General features: G+C 44.3%; 1 protein-coding gene across 1 annotated transcript; it reads right to left on the bottom strand.

Moving 5' to 3' along the window:
* Nucleotides 1-1,125: 1,125 nt before the first annotated feature.
* On the bottom strand, nucleotides 1,126-10,273 carry ADPRH (ADP-ribosylarginine hydrolase). Its single transcript, XM_043474993.1, is given in 6 exon segments — nucleotides 1,126-2,896; nucleotides 4,385-4,768; nucleotides 5,947-5,983; nucleotides 5,986-6,306; nucleotides 7,676-8,001; nucleotides 9,823-10,273. Coding segments are annotated over 5 exon segments (1,086 nt in total). The 5' UTR covers nucleotides 7,989-8,001; nucleotides 9,823-10,273; the 3' UTR covers nucleotides 1,126-2,865.
* Nucleotides 10,274-16,645: the final 6,372 nt, after the last annotated feature.

Genomic DNA, 16,645 nt, shown 5'->3' with positions numbered 1-16,645 from the left:
CTCTTCCTCCTCTCTCTCTCTCTCTCTCCCTCTCTCACACACACACACACAAACACACACACCAACATTCACAGGTCGGGAGAGAAGGCAGAACCCAGGTGTGGGTGGGCGGAGGCAGAGGTGATGGGTGTGACAGTTGTTCTCTTCCAACTGCTTCTATTTTCTCAGAGAAATAGGAAGCAAAGCTGTCAACTGAGAGTCAAGTTTGGAGAGGAGGTTTTGAGAAAAAGGAATATGAAAGTCTGATCTCATTCTGAATTGTGCCTGCTGTGAAGAGTGAGAATTTGCAGAGCAAATAGAACAGGCTCTTAAAGAGATGCTCGCTCTTGTCTCCAATTGCAGCTGAAGTGCGACTAGAAAACAAAAAATGCTAAGTCACCACCCTCTTCCTCTGCCGTGACCCCCTTCCCCACATGCACATACTTCCACTACCACATTCTAAGGAGACTGGAAGGACAAATCCCTGAGGACTTAATGGGAGGCAGCTGAACTGCTCTAGGAGACTGCCCTTCCCCACTTCCCTCTGCAGGAAATCAGCAGTTTGAAGGAGAAATCACGAGAATCCTAAGTTCTACGGGTTTCCCCTTCCTTCCTGAAAGGGGAGGAAGGCGGTGCTCTGCTTCACAACAAGCTGAGTGAGGTGGTCTACTGGCTGAGAGTGAGGGGGACCACATGAAGGTGTCAGCGGCAGCTGCTTCTGAGTCGGCAGTGTGCTGGGCAACCTCCCTGGCCTTCAGATCTGTCCTATTGGGGAGTGATAGGTGGAGTGTAGAGAGCAGCAGGGGGTGGGGGGGGGGGCGCGACACAGCCTGCACCCCTCTGGTGTGACCAGGAAGGATGAGGAGAACCTTCAGGAGAGAAGCTGACTCTTCTCCCTCAGGGTTCCCCTGGTAAGGGTGGTCTAGGGCAACACTGGAGACAGACAGGGAACCCCGGCAGAGGAAGGCGAGGAAAGAGAGAGGCATCCATGTCCCCTTTTCTTCTCTAAGCCCTTTGGGCTTGGGACTGACTGTGGTGGGGAGGAAGGAGGACATGACTTTAAAGTTTTAGAATTGATCAAACTGGGTGAGGCTTCCTACTTCTGGGTATACATCCAAAGGAAATGAAAACAGGGTATCAAAGAGGTATCTGTGCCCCATGTTCACCGCAGCTTTATTCATAATAGTCAAGATATGGAAACAAGTATCTGTCAATTGATGAATGGATAAAGAAGACATAGTACATATATACAATAGAATACTATTCGGCTATGAGAAAGAAGGAAATCCTGATGTTTGCGACAGTATCAATGGACCTTAGGGCATTATGCTAACTAAAATAAATCAGAGAGAGGATGATAAATATTACATGATATCACATATATGTGGAATCTTAAAAAAAAGTCAACTCCATATTAATAGAAACAGAGAGTAGAAAAGTGGTTGCCAGGGGCGGGTTAGGGGGCAGTGGTGGTGAGGGAAATAAGGGGAGGTTGGTCAAAGGGTATAAACTTTCAGCTATGAGATGAATCCGGTCTGAAGATCTGATGTAAAACATGGTGACCATGGTTGATAACACTATACTGTTAAATTGAAATTTACTAGGAGAGTAGAACTTAAATGTTCTCACCAAAAAAAGGTAAACATGTAATGTGATGGATATGCTCATTAACGAGATGAAGGGAAACCTTTCACCACGTATATGTATATTAAATCACCACAATGTACACTTTAAATATCTTACAATTTTACATTCATTCATATCTTGGTAAAGCTTAAATTAAAAAAAAATCTGGACTGGGATGGGGACTGGATTGGATTTTTAATACCCTTCACTACCCTCCTCTTCACACAAAACTAAAAAGATGACACTAAGGAGCAGGAAAAGCAGCTTATACGAAGGCAGCGGCTGGAGAAAAAGAAAATCATTCCATGTTTGCTTCCACTAAATTCAGACCATTCATCAAACCAGTTATAGAGGTAAAACAGATCACGCCTCAGAATCCACTGGCTAAAATGCTCTTCTTCCCTTTTCTATATCACAAGGCTTACGCATCTCAGTTTTGCCACTTGGTCAGTGCTAACTGAACTCTAGTGCTCCACCTTAAAACTGCAGGCAGGGGACTTCCCTGGTGGTCCAGTGGCTAAGACTCTGCTCCCAATGCAGGGGGCCTAGGTTTGATCCTTGGTCAGGGAACAGCTCCCATATGCCACAACTAAGAGTTTGCATGCCACAGCTAAAGATACCACAGGCTGCAAGACCTGGTGCAGCTGAATAAATAAATAAATGCTGCAAGCTCTCCTGACTACTGGTAAAAGAAACCCCAGAAAGACACGAAAAAATGTTTCCTTTTTTTCCTACAGCTGCAGAAAAGTACACACTATTCTGTACTATACTGTCACTTTTTATCAAGTGGGAAATTGAAAAACAGTCATAAAAGTCTCCATCTTAATCTTCTGTTCAAGAATCCTCTGTAAATACGTATTTACTAACTGTTTTCTATTATTCTAAAACTGTCTTCAAAATATTTCTACAGAGGAGTCTTCTTGTGCACCTGCATTTAAGAGGTTATTACCATGTTCTGTGAATGGTAAATCCCCACCCCTAAAAGTCTGCAATTTCTGATTGTCCTGCTGAAGAATCTATGTACTAGCTTGGTTATTTAAAACACACATGTTTTCTGAAATATATAAATACATACAAGAGCTTTTGGAACCAGAAAGAGCTTTGGCATTTTCTTATCCCTTTACATACAAAAGAATGATCAATCTGACGCCTTTGCTGCAGTCCTGCTCCAGATACAGAGTTGAGATTCTGTCTCACTGAAGTCAGCACATAGGCCTGGTTAAAGCCTCAAAGCCTCCATCTCTCTCAGGCCAGCACAGGTCACTCCTGACAGTCATGAAGTAGAGGGCATCTGAAACACAAGAGTCAGTGCATGCTCAAAACATTCACATCAAAACCAACCGATGAACCTCCACAGTAAACACTGAATGTCTCCAACAGTCTAGACAGGAAGACCATAAAGAAGGCAAGACACAAGCCCTCATAAGGAGCCTCAGAGGGCCCCCTGAAGACCCACAGTCACCACACAACATGCTCAGTGTGGTGACAGAGCTGGAGACAGAAGGCTGTGGGTGTTCTGAAGAGAGACGGCCAAGAGCCTCAACAGTCAGAGTGGGCTTTCATCAAGGAGATGCCACCTGAGCTGGAACTTGAAGGTGAAAGAGAAGGAGGAGCACCCAGAAATGAAGAAGCAGGGGGTAAGTATTCATTGTACATGATTAGACGTGCAGTATGATCAACTTGTTATGTATTTGTAAAGATCTCTCTGGAGGGAAACACGGAAGGCAGTACTGGAATTAGAGGCACCAGACAGGAGGCTAATAAACAACATTCATTTAACATATATTGATGAAGCATCTCTTGTGTGCCTGGCACCATGCTAGATTCTGTCTAGAGGAGAATAAAGACTGTCAAATAGGTGACAATGAGCTGGCACCACGTCAAGTGCCATACCTAGGAAATTAGGGGGTGCAGCTATTAATAGGAGCAGAATCTCTTCAGACAAATAGTTTGTAATGCAGAAATCCAGCTGAAAAACATGTGGTGCCATAAGGTAAAAGAATGACAGATCTGAAGGATATTCAGGATGAAGAACCACCTAGCAGATGCTGGGGGGACCCCCACATACACACCTCACTGTTCATGCACCCTACAGCCTGCCACTGCAAACATCTCTGAGTCTTGACCTGAGGACACTCATGTTTGGCTTTATAAGAGGCAGGCCAGGAAGCACCAGAGAGTTAGCACCCCTGGGAGTGGTCCTCCACCAACATCAGATGGAAGATGGTGAGACAACTCTGAATGCCTTACGCAACGGACTCAGATGTACTGCATCTCAAGTGCCTACAGTGGGAACCTGCTCATCAACACACTTTGTCCTGGCTCCTCTCCCTTCCCTGTCTCACTTCCCCATTCTCCTAACAGTCCTTCCTGGAATCACCTCCCAAGTAAACTACTTGCACTAAGATCTTTGTCTTAGAATCCACTTTTGGGAACCCAACCTGAAACAAACAGAAAAAAAACTTAGTGAAAGATTAGATGGTAAAAATGGAAACCCAAATATGAGGCCGTAAGATTTCTAATTTGGGAGCTGCTGATCCCATTAACTGAGAAATAGACTCTTCAGGATAGGAAGAGGGGTACATTTGGGGCAGGGGCTGGTGAAGACAGGATAAGTTTGGAAACATTGAGCTTCAGGTGCCCAAGGGACTGTTACCTCAAAATTCCCTGAGTATAAGGTTAAGACTCTTGACTTTGAAAAAAGTGAAACAGTAGAAAAGGGACTACACGAGAGGAGAAACCACCAGAAATGAATGTCACTTCTCCCTAGGGTAATTACCTAAGAGAATACAAAGCCCTAGCTGTCTCTTCCAACCGGTTTCTGTATTCTAGCTTCTCGTAGTTGGAGGGACTCACTCCTTTAAAACCATACATCACTCCCCACCAACAGCCAGCAATGGCAGCGGTAGAATCACTGTCTCCACCGTGGAAAAATGCTCGGTGGGCAAGCTCCTTCCAGGAGTCTCCTGCAGCCAGGATGGCATCGTAGGCAATCATGGGGGCATCGTGTCCACTGCTGCCGCCCCAGCCAGAGTAGCTCACAGAAGTGTAGAACTGATCCCTTTCCTTCACATCAAAGGGCTTGGGGAAGGTAGGGGCTGATTTGCCATCCCAAATTCCTCTGAGTTTTAGGTACTTTTCCCATTGGTCTTGGAAGTAAGACCTGTAGGGAGAAAAAAAGATACAGTCAATTGAAAAATTGAAGTCAAAAGCCATCAGGAAAGGTACCAGATAGAAATGTGAACAGGGAGAGTTCCAACATGACTTCAACCTCTAGTACTAATATGATATGATACAAAAAATCAAATTGAATGTTAAGTGACCTTCATTCAATACATTTTTGCTAAGGAGTGATATAAATAAGGTATCGATATCTGTTGCTATTAATGCATAAAAAAGATATACAGCAAGTTAAAGGTGAGAAATGTAGGTTTGCTTTCCCTGAGTTGAGAATTAGGTCAAGTGTCAACTTTCAGGGTGAACTTTATTTATTTGGCCTGTCATCATATATTTTATTGTTTTATATTACTTTCTTAACAAAATTGTACATATTTAAGGTGTACGACATGATGATTTGATATACATATGCATAATGAAATGATCACTACCATCAACCTAATTAACGCATCAGCTCCTTATATAGCTACTTTTTTTTTTTTAAGAGGGAACTTCAGAACATCATGACCGTGGATGATTTCAGTAGAAAGCCTCTGGACATTTTTATTCTAAGAAAGGCAATGTGATGTGAATTCAAAAAAGGGGAAGATGTGGTCTTACCACTTATTAATTAGCTGGTGGAAAAACCTATCTTTAGGTCATTTTAACCAAGGCTTTCACAATATTATTTGTTTGTCAAGACAACACTGAAAAAACAAGTTCCAGGAAATAATCAGGAAAGTTCATCTCAGTAAAGAATAGCCACAGGGACTTTTCCCTGGCGGTCCAGTGGTTAAGACACTGCTCTTTCACTGCAGAGGGCACGGGTTCAATCCCTGGGTGGGGAATGAAGATCCCACATGCTGTGTGGCGGGCCAGGAAAAAAAAAAGAGAAAAGGAAGAGCCACAAAACTCTGGAGAACAGGATCCCTACACATCAGGGAAGCAGGGCAGCCGCCCTACTCACTGAGGTCTTCACTTGGCTCCTTGGTGGCCATCACTGCTGGGACTGTATTTAGAATCCTTAGCAGGAGGGTGGGGAGGGGGCTGGATGCAGTGGATGATGAAATTTGATGGGAGACCCATGATGGTTGCTAAAAATCTGAGTTTTAGGCATACACATGCAAGCATGTGTGCACACAGACTCAACCATTTTCTAGCACAAGTGTGCACCTGCAAACTCACCAGTGTTGAAGATTCTGCTCCACAAAGTAGCCTGATGGACAATGTACTTTTTAGCTTCCGGAAGTATCTCTATCAGTCCTCTTCCCCACTGCTGGGGAGGCTTGCCGTTCACAGCATAGGCTGTAAAAAGAGCAGACACAAGGGCTCCCAGGTAGCCTGTGGGATGGTGGTGGGTCATCCGGCCGCTCTCGATGCTCACCTGGATCAGTGTGTCCAGCTGACTGCTGTGAGGGAACCGGAGACCAATGCACATGGCCCTCATGGCAGCCCCGCAGCCACCCTCGTGAATGTTAAAGGGAATCCTCCAGCCCTCAGCTTTGTCTGGCTCCAGCAGCATGGCGTTCTGCAATGAGGCGCCCCCTGGGAAGAGTCAGGTAGAGAATGGGGTCAGGGTAACCAAAGCAAAGGCCCAGCAGGAGGAGAGAACCAAGCCCTGCCTCCAACTTTCCTGGATGGAAAGGGAAAGCCAAAGTGTGTGGTGATGAAGGCCCCCAACTCCAAACCCCAAGTCAGCACTGTGCCTTACTTAGACTAGCGTACTTAGACGCTGCTGCGTTTGTGAGAGGGGCTTTTAATCAGGAAATGTTATGAGCTGAACTGTATTGATGATGAGCTGAATTCTATTCCCCAAAATTCATATGATGAAGAGCTAATCCCTAGAACTTCGGAATGTGACTGTATTTGGAGATGGGCCTTTTACAGAGGTGATGACTTTAAAATAAGAATGTTAGGACGGGCCCTGAATCAGTCTAATCAGTGTCCTAACAAGAGGAGGAAACGGGAACACACAAAAAAGACACCAGGAATGTATGCTCTGAGAGGGCACAGCATCATCTGCAAGCCAAAGAGAAACGACTCCTTCAGAAGAAATGAAACCAACACCCTGATCTCAGGCTTCCAGCTTCCCAAACAGTGAGAAAATGATATCTGTTGTTTAAGCCCAGCCAATCTGTGGTATTTTGTTATGGCAGGTCAAGCTAACTAATACAAGAGCCAGGGAAAAGGTGGTTCACATCAGCTGTTGGCCAAGTGACTATAAAAAAGTGAGCAAGAACCACTTGTGAGCAGACCTGGAACCAGAAAAAGAGTCTCTACAAGACCTTTTCCAGTCTTCTTTAAAAAGAAAAAAATTTTCTTCATAGATATTAAAGAAAACTTAGAAACTACAAATAAGTGAAAGGAATATAATATATATTATAAATATATTTAATATGTATAAATAAATATATATATATATATAAATAAATATATATAAATACTCTTACCACCCAAATCTCTCCCAACAGATATACATACATACTCTTAATGAAAATGGGTTCATAAGATATATAGTGTTTCATAATCTACTCTGCTTCGTATACAACGTCTTTCCATATCAGTAAATACTTATTTGTGTAATTTTAAATGGGTGCAGATGTGTCACCATAATGAAATAAATGACAGAACATTTAGCTTGTTTCTATTTTTATCATAACTAAGAAAACTAATGTCCTGGGACTTCCCCTGTGGTCCAGAGGTTATGACTGCTTTGCAATGCAGGGGGCACGCATTTGATCCCTGGTCAGCGAACTAAGATCCCACATGCCTCAGGGTGTGGCAAAAAAATTGATTAATTAAAAAATAAAAAACTAGTATCTTTGATATTTAAATCCCAATCAACATTTTAAATGACTTCCTTGGGTCTGTTTTAATTCTCCACCTGCCCAGGACCTCCACCGGCTGCTCTCACCTGGTGCCCGGCCATCCATGTCTCCCATGCAGTCCTGGTAATGCTTAGCAAGGAGGGAATACAAGTCAGTCAAGTCTGAGACTTTGCCCGCTTCCAGGAGTGCTTCTGCTGTAGCCAGGTGCATCACGGTGTCATCGCTGACGCTCCACCTCTCCACATCTATGGCATCCAAGCCGCCAAGCTGGGCCAGCTGCCTGTGAATTTTCTCCCCATTCTGGAGGAACTCCCACTTTCCGTTGAAGTACCCCAAGGCATCTCCAGCTGCACTCAGCACCATGGCTGCCACATACCTCTCCATCAGTGCCCCGTCCATGGTGAAGCTGTCTCTGGGGGAATAAAAAGACACACAGAGGATGGGGAGAAAAAAAATCAGAAAAAATAATAGCCCTATCAGCATTTTACTGGGGCTTCCCTGGTGGCCTAGTGGTAAGGAAATCCACCTATCAATGGAGGAGACAGGTTCAATCCTCGGGTCCAGAAGATCACCTGGAGGAGGAAGTAGTAACCCACTCTGGTATTCTTGCCTGGGAAATCCCACGGACAGAGGAGCCGGGTGGGCTACACTCCAAAGTGTCACACAGAGTAAGACACGACTGAGAGACTGAGCACACATCACATTTCACTGATTACTCACTCCTTGCAGGCACAGTATTAAGGGCATATCACTTAATCATCACAACAGCTCTATGGGGAATGGAATAAGCCATTTTGTTGTGTTGTTGTTGTTCAGTCACTAAGCTAAGTCGTGTCCAAGTCTTTTTCAGCCTGGACTAGCCCGCCAGGCTCCTCTGTCTGTGGGACTTCCCAGGCAAGATTAGAACTTTGTCTTGTCTTGTCAAGTTAGGCAAGACTAACTAGGACCCTATCTTTGCCTCTCTGTGAGTGGCAAGCCCATTAAATTCTGCAAATCAACCATTTTCTCTTTTTGGTTGAATCTGGCCTTGGAATGCACCCGTCCTTTCCGTAAATGTTAACTTTCCACTGGTAGCAATGTTTGCAAAGCACCTGCATCTTCAGTCTCATCACAGGGCCTGGATTATAGTCTGCACGTCAGAGATAAGAAAACTGGGGGCCAGAGAGGGTAACTTCACGCAAGCAACAGATGGAGGCGCTGGGAGTTACTGATTTACTTACCATGTTGAATTTCCTGGCACAAAAACGGTATTTGTAAAAAATTGACTTACATATTTTAATGTTTATAAATGATGCTCAGGAACTGGAGTTCTGGGCTAACAGTCCTGGCTCTGCCCAGAATCAGGTGTGTGATGGTGGACAAGCTACCTCCTTCCAGGACCTCAATTTTCCCATGGTAAATTGTACTGGCGGGAGGCAGTAGTGAGGAGCTATAGATGCAACCTGGGCTCCCGTCCAGCTCTGAGAGCTTCAGAGACCAAGCTTAGTTCTAGAATTCTGAGGACAGATCTTTAATCCCTGTACCCTCTTCTAAAGGGGCTTCCCTTGTAGCTCAGTTGGTAAAGAATCCGCCTACAATGCAGGAGACCCAGGTTAGATCCCTGGGTCGGGAAGATCCTCTGGAGAAGGAGATGGCAACCCACTCCAGTATTGTTGCCTGGAGAATCTCATGGACTGTAGCCTGCCCGGCTCCTCTGTCCATGGAATCGCATGAGTCGGACACGCCTTAGCGACTAAACCACCACCGCCCTCTTCTGAAGTCCTCAGCTTCCTGTCTGTAATTCCTCCTGACTCCACCCAAATGTGTTTCTGTGGGTTTCGAGTGAGGCTGGGGGTGGTGGGCGATGACCACCTCACTCTGTAAGAAATTTTCTTTTGAGTTTTTACACTGTGCTCTGGCCTCCAGCTTTCCAGAACGCTGTTATTCTTTATACGCTTAACTTTTACAGTTGACAGTCTCGTCCCCGAACTTTATTCGAAACGGAGATGTGGGCAGCCGATTCACGGCAGTCTTCTGCGGTTTTTTTTTTTTTTTCTGAGGGGGGCAGGGTACAGGCGAGTGGGGAACAGGTTCAGCCCCGACTGGGGTGGGGGTGGCCCCTAGGTCACCGCGGGAGAGGCGTGCGAGGGACGGGACGGGATGCGGGCGGGGAGGGCGGGGAAGGAAGGGCGGGCGGGACCGGTCGACGCGGGAGAGGAGCGCGGGTGTGGGGGCCTAGCGCGGGGAGGGGTACCTGGTGGCCGGGAGGGGTGTCACGCCCGTGAGCCCAGCGCGGGGCCGGGAAGTCAGGGTGCGCGGAGGCCCAGCGCGGACCCCGGCGCGAGCCGAGAGCTGAGCACCCAGCCGGGTGGAGCGCCGCGTCCGCGGATCGCGCTCAGGTTCCACAGACCCGGGCCGGGCCCGGCGCTTGCAGTTGCTCGAGCGTCAGCTGCCGCCTGCGTCTGCCGCCCCCTCGGCTCGGGAGGGCGCCGCGGAGCACGCACGACGGGAAATGGCGCCCCTCCGCCACCAACGTCTCACCCCCACCCCCACCCCCGCGAGACTGTCGAGGACCCAGGAGTGGCCCCGGCTTGAAGCCTCGGCCTTTCCTCCAGTCCAGCTCCCCTGGACAGTGAATAGTGTGTGGCCCCGATCTCGGAAAACGGTGCTGATTGCGTCAGTGGCCTTTGTCACAGTTCTGGGCCCCTCACCCATAAAATGGGACAATAATAGTACCGACCTCTTTAGGGTGGTTGATAGGATTAATTTTAACTCTTGTCATTTATTTGGTCGCAGAATAGAATATTTTCATGCTGATGATAAATAAAAGCAAAGGAAAACCAAGATTCTTTTTGCCTGAATAAATTCTTGAAAAGAATTAGAAACACTATCTGCAGGTATTCTATGCAGATATTCTAAACACTATATGCAGTATTCTGCAGACTTTTCTGGATGCTTATCTTTCTTGCTACAGACATTAAACACCTACTGTTTACCAGGCGGATGCTAGGCCCTAACCCAACCCTGCTCTCATAAAGTGGACCCACGCAAGGGATTCCATCTTAGGCTGTTGATTTACATTGTTTATTTTTAAATAAAATGTTATTTTTACGATTAAAAAAATAATGCATACTTCCAGTAGAAAAACTGAGAAATCTTTTAGAAATCTCTCTTTAAAAACACATCTCTCATGTGTTCACAAAGATAAATGTTTCTGGATTTCTTTGCAGAATTGTTTCTCAGCAGAAAATTGGAAATAATCTCAACCTCTATTTAGATAGGAGAATGAGTTTCCTTCTCCTAAATTAGGGCATAATTATGAAACTTTTCCAAAAAGGTAGACATTTAAGTCAGCAGATTTGGGGTAAATAATTAGGTTCACAAGGGAAGAAACTGGAGACATTTTGTTAACTAAAAAATCAGCTTTTAAAGTGAGGGATATAAATGGTCTTATTTATATAAGAAAAAAGAACTCTGTATGTGTGTGTGTGTGCATGCCTGTGTATAAAATGACTGAAAGGATACATGTTAAATTGTTATTAATGATTATATAATTATCTCTCAGGTGGCTAAGGGGAGAGTTTGCAGGGAGTAGGGAGAGAGAGAAGGGGAAACTTTTAATCTTTCATATTAAGAATTTTTACATATTACATGTAGAAAGAAATTTTAGAAAGCATAGGAAAAAAAAGCCCACATTCTACCACTCAGACTGTAAAGACTGATACTTATAGTCTTTATGCACATTTTTTAAAAATGGGGTCATTTTATAGATATAATATATTATATCCTATTTTTAATCACTAAGCTTTACATTGTAAGCATTTGTGTCATTTGTAATAGTGTCGTTACTACAATTGGATCCAAATGTTCAAATAAGGTAATGCCTCTAAAATAAACCCCCTTTCATGTTGATACACAGCAATATGAGGCCCTGATGTTCAGTTCCTCTCCAGCCACACCATGGCCAGGGCTGGTTCAACAGAAAGGAAACAGAAGTATAGATAGTTGAAAAGCAGGGGGTTAAACAAATCTGCATCTTCAGGGGCCTGAATGTGTTATACTGTGCCACCATGCCTCATGAAATCTTGAGAGCTAAAAACAAATTTTTTTTAATGAGAGAGAGAAAGATAGAGCTAACAGGAAATGGCTAATAGACAGGGCCCCCGACCTCTGCAGCAAATGTAAAATAACAAAAAGTTTCAGAGAAAAATTTACCACAGAATAGGACACAATTTAACACAATTTGTTAAAGTGATTTAAAGTGGGTAAAAAATGAAGTAGAGGCTTTTTAGAAGAAAACAGAAGAAAGCTAGCCCAGGAGAAATAGGAAGCCAAAAACGGCTGTTCACATATCCTGCAGCATCAACTCACTTCAGAAGATTCAGTGAGCATCTGTGATGGTTAATTTTAGGTATTCACTTGGCTAGGAAAAAGTACCCAGATATTTGGTCAAACATTTTTCTAGATGTTTCTGTGAAGGTATTTTTAAGATGAGATTAACATGGAAACCAGCAGCTAATTTTCTTCCATGGTAAGTGGGCCTTACCCATTCAGTTGAAGGCCTTAATAGAAAAAAGACTGATCTCACCCAAGGAAGAAGAAATTCTGCCAGCAGACTATCTTCACATGGAGTTGCTACATCACCTCAACCTGGGTCTTCAGCCTGCTAGCCTATTGTGCAGATTTTGGACTTGGTAACCTCCACAATCACATGAACCAGTTCCTTAAAATAAATCTCTCTCTCCATGTGTGTATTGGTTTTGTTTCTCTGTAGAACCCTATTATAGCATATAAAGTATGCTAGATACCTTGCTGGGTGCTTACTGCAGTTACTGAGGTAGAGCAAGAATCACAGGGATAGAGGAGACTTCGTATAGTGTAACGACATGAGGCACAAGCACTGTGACCAAGGAGAATGTTCAAGGTACCAGCTCGGCAAATAGGAGGGAGACATTATCAATTTAGAGGGTTCACAGAAGGCATCTAGAGAGAATTACATCTGGGCTTATTTTTTTAAAAAATAACTAAGAAGATAAACTAAAATTTCAAGCCCAGAAATAACCCAAACAGCTAGTTCAGAGGTTTTAAAAAAGTAAAAGCAAAGATTTAAAAAAGTAAAAGTAAAAACAAAGATGCAGACTTAAGTTGATATTTCCTCCCCAGTGATGCACGGTTGCTCAGCCCGACCTCAGTTTTGAGGCGTGAGTTGGTTTCCAATTCGGCCTGTCACTGGGTTAGAAGACTGGTCATGGTCTTAAGCTTTCTCCTTTTCTGTCTTACTGAATCATTTCCAAACACTTCATCATAAGACTGAATACTAGATTTGCACAATGGAAATCACGTATCCTTCTGGAGGATTTTAAAGAAGGCTGGAAAAGAATTCGAAGATCAGTTTATCAAAGAAAACAGACTCTCTGGCCACTGGTCCCAAAGTACTTTTTTAAAAATAGAATCCATATGTACATAAGAGCAAAGTGTACATCACAACATGTCAGTGTCAGAAGGGATATTTGCATACCTGTAACTTTATAGTGAGGGAAGTGAGGCCCAACTAAGTGAAGAGAGTGCCTTTGAGTCACACAGCAGAGAGAAGTAGCCTCCTCTGAACTCTTCTCTGAAGCAGGCCATGGTCTTGGAACTCTCAGGCCAGGGTTTCTTCCATTCCCTGTACTGCCATTTACACAAACTTTGAAATGATATGATAGACTAAACATTGAGTTCATTAATGGCTCCGAACCTCCTGAGCCTGATTTTTTTAAAAATATTTCATACTCCTTTCACAAGAGCCCTCCATTTGATGACAGTGTGAAAGTCGTATTTAAAGAAAGATCCAAGATATGTGCTATAATTCTAATAAGCAGGCAGTAATCAAATATGGCAGAAGGTGGGGATGGGGACACTGAATGGAGAGATAAGTGGATACAAATTGGTGTTTTAAAAGCAGGCAATGGCTTCTCTCCTTCTAAGCAGAACAGAAAGAGACATGGGGGAAGTCCACATTCCTACCCACCCCTCTTCCCCCATGTCTCTGGAGTGCTCTCGTTTGCTTCTGTAAGTTGTTTTTTCCCAACCTTTGATCTGGAGATCCGTGTAGATTTTGAAACCTTCTTTGGTACATTTTCTACCAGATGGCCCCCACCACTCTGCCTCTCCCAGTCCTGTGGGGATTTCCCACAGCCAGTCAGCTGAGTCCCCAAGCTCCCCTTCCCAAGTTTGCAATGGACTTTTGGTGCTCCTGACCACAGGCTCATCCTAAGCACTTTACTGCCCACAAGTCTGGCTCTCAGTGGGTGAAAATATAGCTTCCAGGAAATGGAAAGTAACTACTGAAGCCAAACACCTGGTGGGCCTTGCTTAAGTTCCCTCCCCACCCTCCCATCCTCTGCTCCACCATCCCTCCATCAGCGTCAGACTAGGCTAACCTACCTGAGTCTGCTCATTTTGCTTTGAGAAGAATCTGCAGGACTATAGGTAAATGAAAACCTCATCAGGGGACATCTTTCAGCCCTCTCCTCCTATCCTCTGATGAGGTGTCAGTTCCCTCACCCTTTGTCTCTGACATTCATTCCTAAAACTGCTCTTTGGAGAGAGCTCAAGTTTGGGGTGGGGAATCTAAAAAGAGTGAGAGTGAAACCAAGACTAAACAAAGGAAGCTGGTTTAGGCAGGTTTCCTAGTGGTGACAGCGCTGGAGAGTCCCTCAGCCACCCCCTGTGGATGCCAGTGAAATCAGCTCCAGAATCAGGAGGGAGTCAATGTGAGGGTGTGCTATGGCTCTTCATGCCATCAAATAAATTCTGCTCTTCTCTGGTGTCCTTGTGTAAATGGGGCCACAAGTGGCCAGATTTCCTCTCCTATTCAAATAGTAGCTAAATGTGTCCGTGCAAGGCGTACTTTAAATGTTGCCCTTTCTGGGGAGAGTTGATGAGAGATAAATCCCCTCTTTCCACTCAAGCCATGCAATTTCTCTTTAATTTTATGCATAGACATGAGACAAGTGCTCAGGGCTGGTGCACTGGGAAGACCCAGAGGGATGGGATGGAGAGGGAGGCAGGAGGGGGGATTGGAATGGGGAACACATGTAAATCCATGGCTGATTCATGTGAATGTATGGCAAAAACCACTACAATATTGTAAAGTAATTAGCCTCCAACTAATAAAAATAAACGGAAAAAAAATAATTTTATGCATAGAATTAGACGACTCCCCTCCCCGCAACCCCTCCCCCTTCTTTTGAAATAGGAGACCATGACCGTTGGTTACAGATTGTTTTTCCCCTAGATTACTGTGTCACTAAGAAACAGAGGGCAGCTATCTATTTCACTTTTCAAGAAAGTACGCCAGAAAGAAGAAAGAGGAGGAAAGAGAAGAGGCTGAGGAGGAAGGAGAAGAAGGGGAGGGTAAAGGAAGGTGGTTGCTTTCTCCTGTTAATGTGGCTTAGCTGCTAAGCCCTGTCCAACTCCTTGTGCCTCTTGGGGTGGTTAAATAGTTTAGTCTGTTTAAGAAGTAAATGCACTATTGTTCAATCTTTAATGGGCTCAGCCTGGCACTCAGTGATGACCTAGAGGGGTGGGATAGGGGGAGGAGAGGGAGGCTCAGGAGAGAAGGGATATATGTTAAATTATATATTAAATTAAATTAAATATATATATGTGTGTACATATATATATATGTAAATTATGATTGAATCTAGTTGTCATACAACAGAAACCAACACAAATTGTAAAGCTATTTTCTACCAATTAAAAAAAAATCTTTAATGGGCTGACTTGACTCTTCAGCTTTCACTTATCCAAGCTTGATATCATGACAGCTACACTATCCCATTATGAAAGCACCAAAATCATCTCTGTCCTCTCCTTCTACAACCTTTGGGTGGCTCCTTTCTATGTTTCTCTGGGAATAAGGAAAGTGAAACACAAACTGAAAAAAGGGCAACTTTTATGACTTTGCCAGCAGCTCTAATGGACAGTGTGGGCAGGAGGATTGCAGCCAGTGTCTGTGGTGACTCTTAATTCCCAGAGTCCTATCATCACAGACTGGCCAGGAATCAAGAGCAGGTCCCTACCCTCAGGCAGAGAACTCACATGGCTGCAGGGTCTGTCTCTTCTCTTAAAGGACCAAGTAATAAGCATGGCAGCCCACTCCAGCCTGGAGAATCCCATGGACAGAGGAGGCTGGCGGGCTACAGTCCATAGGATGGCAAAGAGTCGGACACAGACTGAAGTGACTGAAAAGGCAGTACAATACGACACTCCCAGTGCCTTTGAAAGTTGCCCTTTCCAGTTTCATCACACACACACACACACACACACCCCGAGTCTTCCTTAAACACAACCAAAATATCCCCGGCTTTAATTTAAGATTATTTTCTCTAGTTTGGTCATCCACAGAAGTGAAGTGCATTTACATCCATTAAAAGCTCAAGGCAAATAAACAGAAACGCCTCAAGGCAGTGAAAGATCATTATCAAGAACCCCAATCCCCTTGGCCCATCTTAAAAAAATATCCCAGCTCTCCTCTGTTTGCTCTTTTCTCTGAATTACACAGTTTAACATCCTTCTTATTATTGTTTGTTACTTTTTTCTGGATCCATTTCTACATTTATTTTGAAATGGAATGTAATATTTCAATAAAGGTCTGGGTTCATGTGCAAAGATAATGAAGATAATTCCTGGCCGTGGCATGTCATTTGTCCACTCATACCTCCCTAATATTTTGCTGGCATTTTCACCATCTTGTAGCCTCAGATCTGGCTGGTTGCCCCGGGTCTTCTTCTGTGATTGTTTGTTTCTTTTTCTGAGGGTCTGTCCATCTTGTTCTTATCTCTCTCCCAGTCTGTTCACCTTGGCATCCACAGCAGGTGATACAGTTCTGGGCATACAGTAGGCACTCAGTAAATGTGGGGGAACTGGCTTGATGTGGCAAAGGAGTGGTACAGACACTAGGAGCTCAGAGGAGGGAAAGAGCAGATGGGGATTAGAAGAGTCAAAGAGAGATTCTTGAGGAAGTGATTTTTGGAATACTCCTTTAGGGAAGGAAGATGTTTGGATGGGCAGAGAGGATGGGAAAAGCGGTG

This window comes from Cervus canadensis, chromosome 7 (genome assembly GCF_019320065.1).
Source record: "Cervus canadensis isolate Bull #8, Minnesota chromosome 7, ASM1932006v1, whole genome shotgun sequence".
NCBI classification, from domain to species: Eukaryota; Metazoa; Chordata; class Mammalia; order Artiodactyla; family Cervidae; genus Cervus; species Cervus canadensis.
Note: the sequence above shows the minus strand (reverse complement) of the source record. Positions and strands in the feature narration are given on the sequence as shown.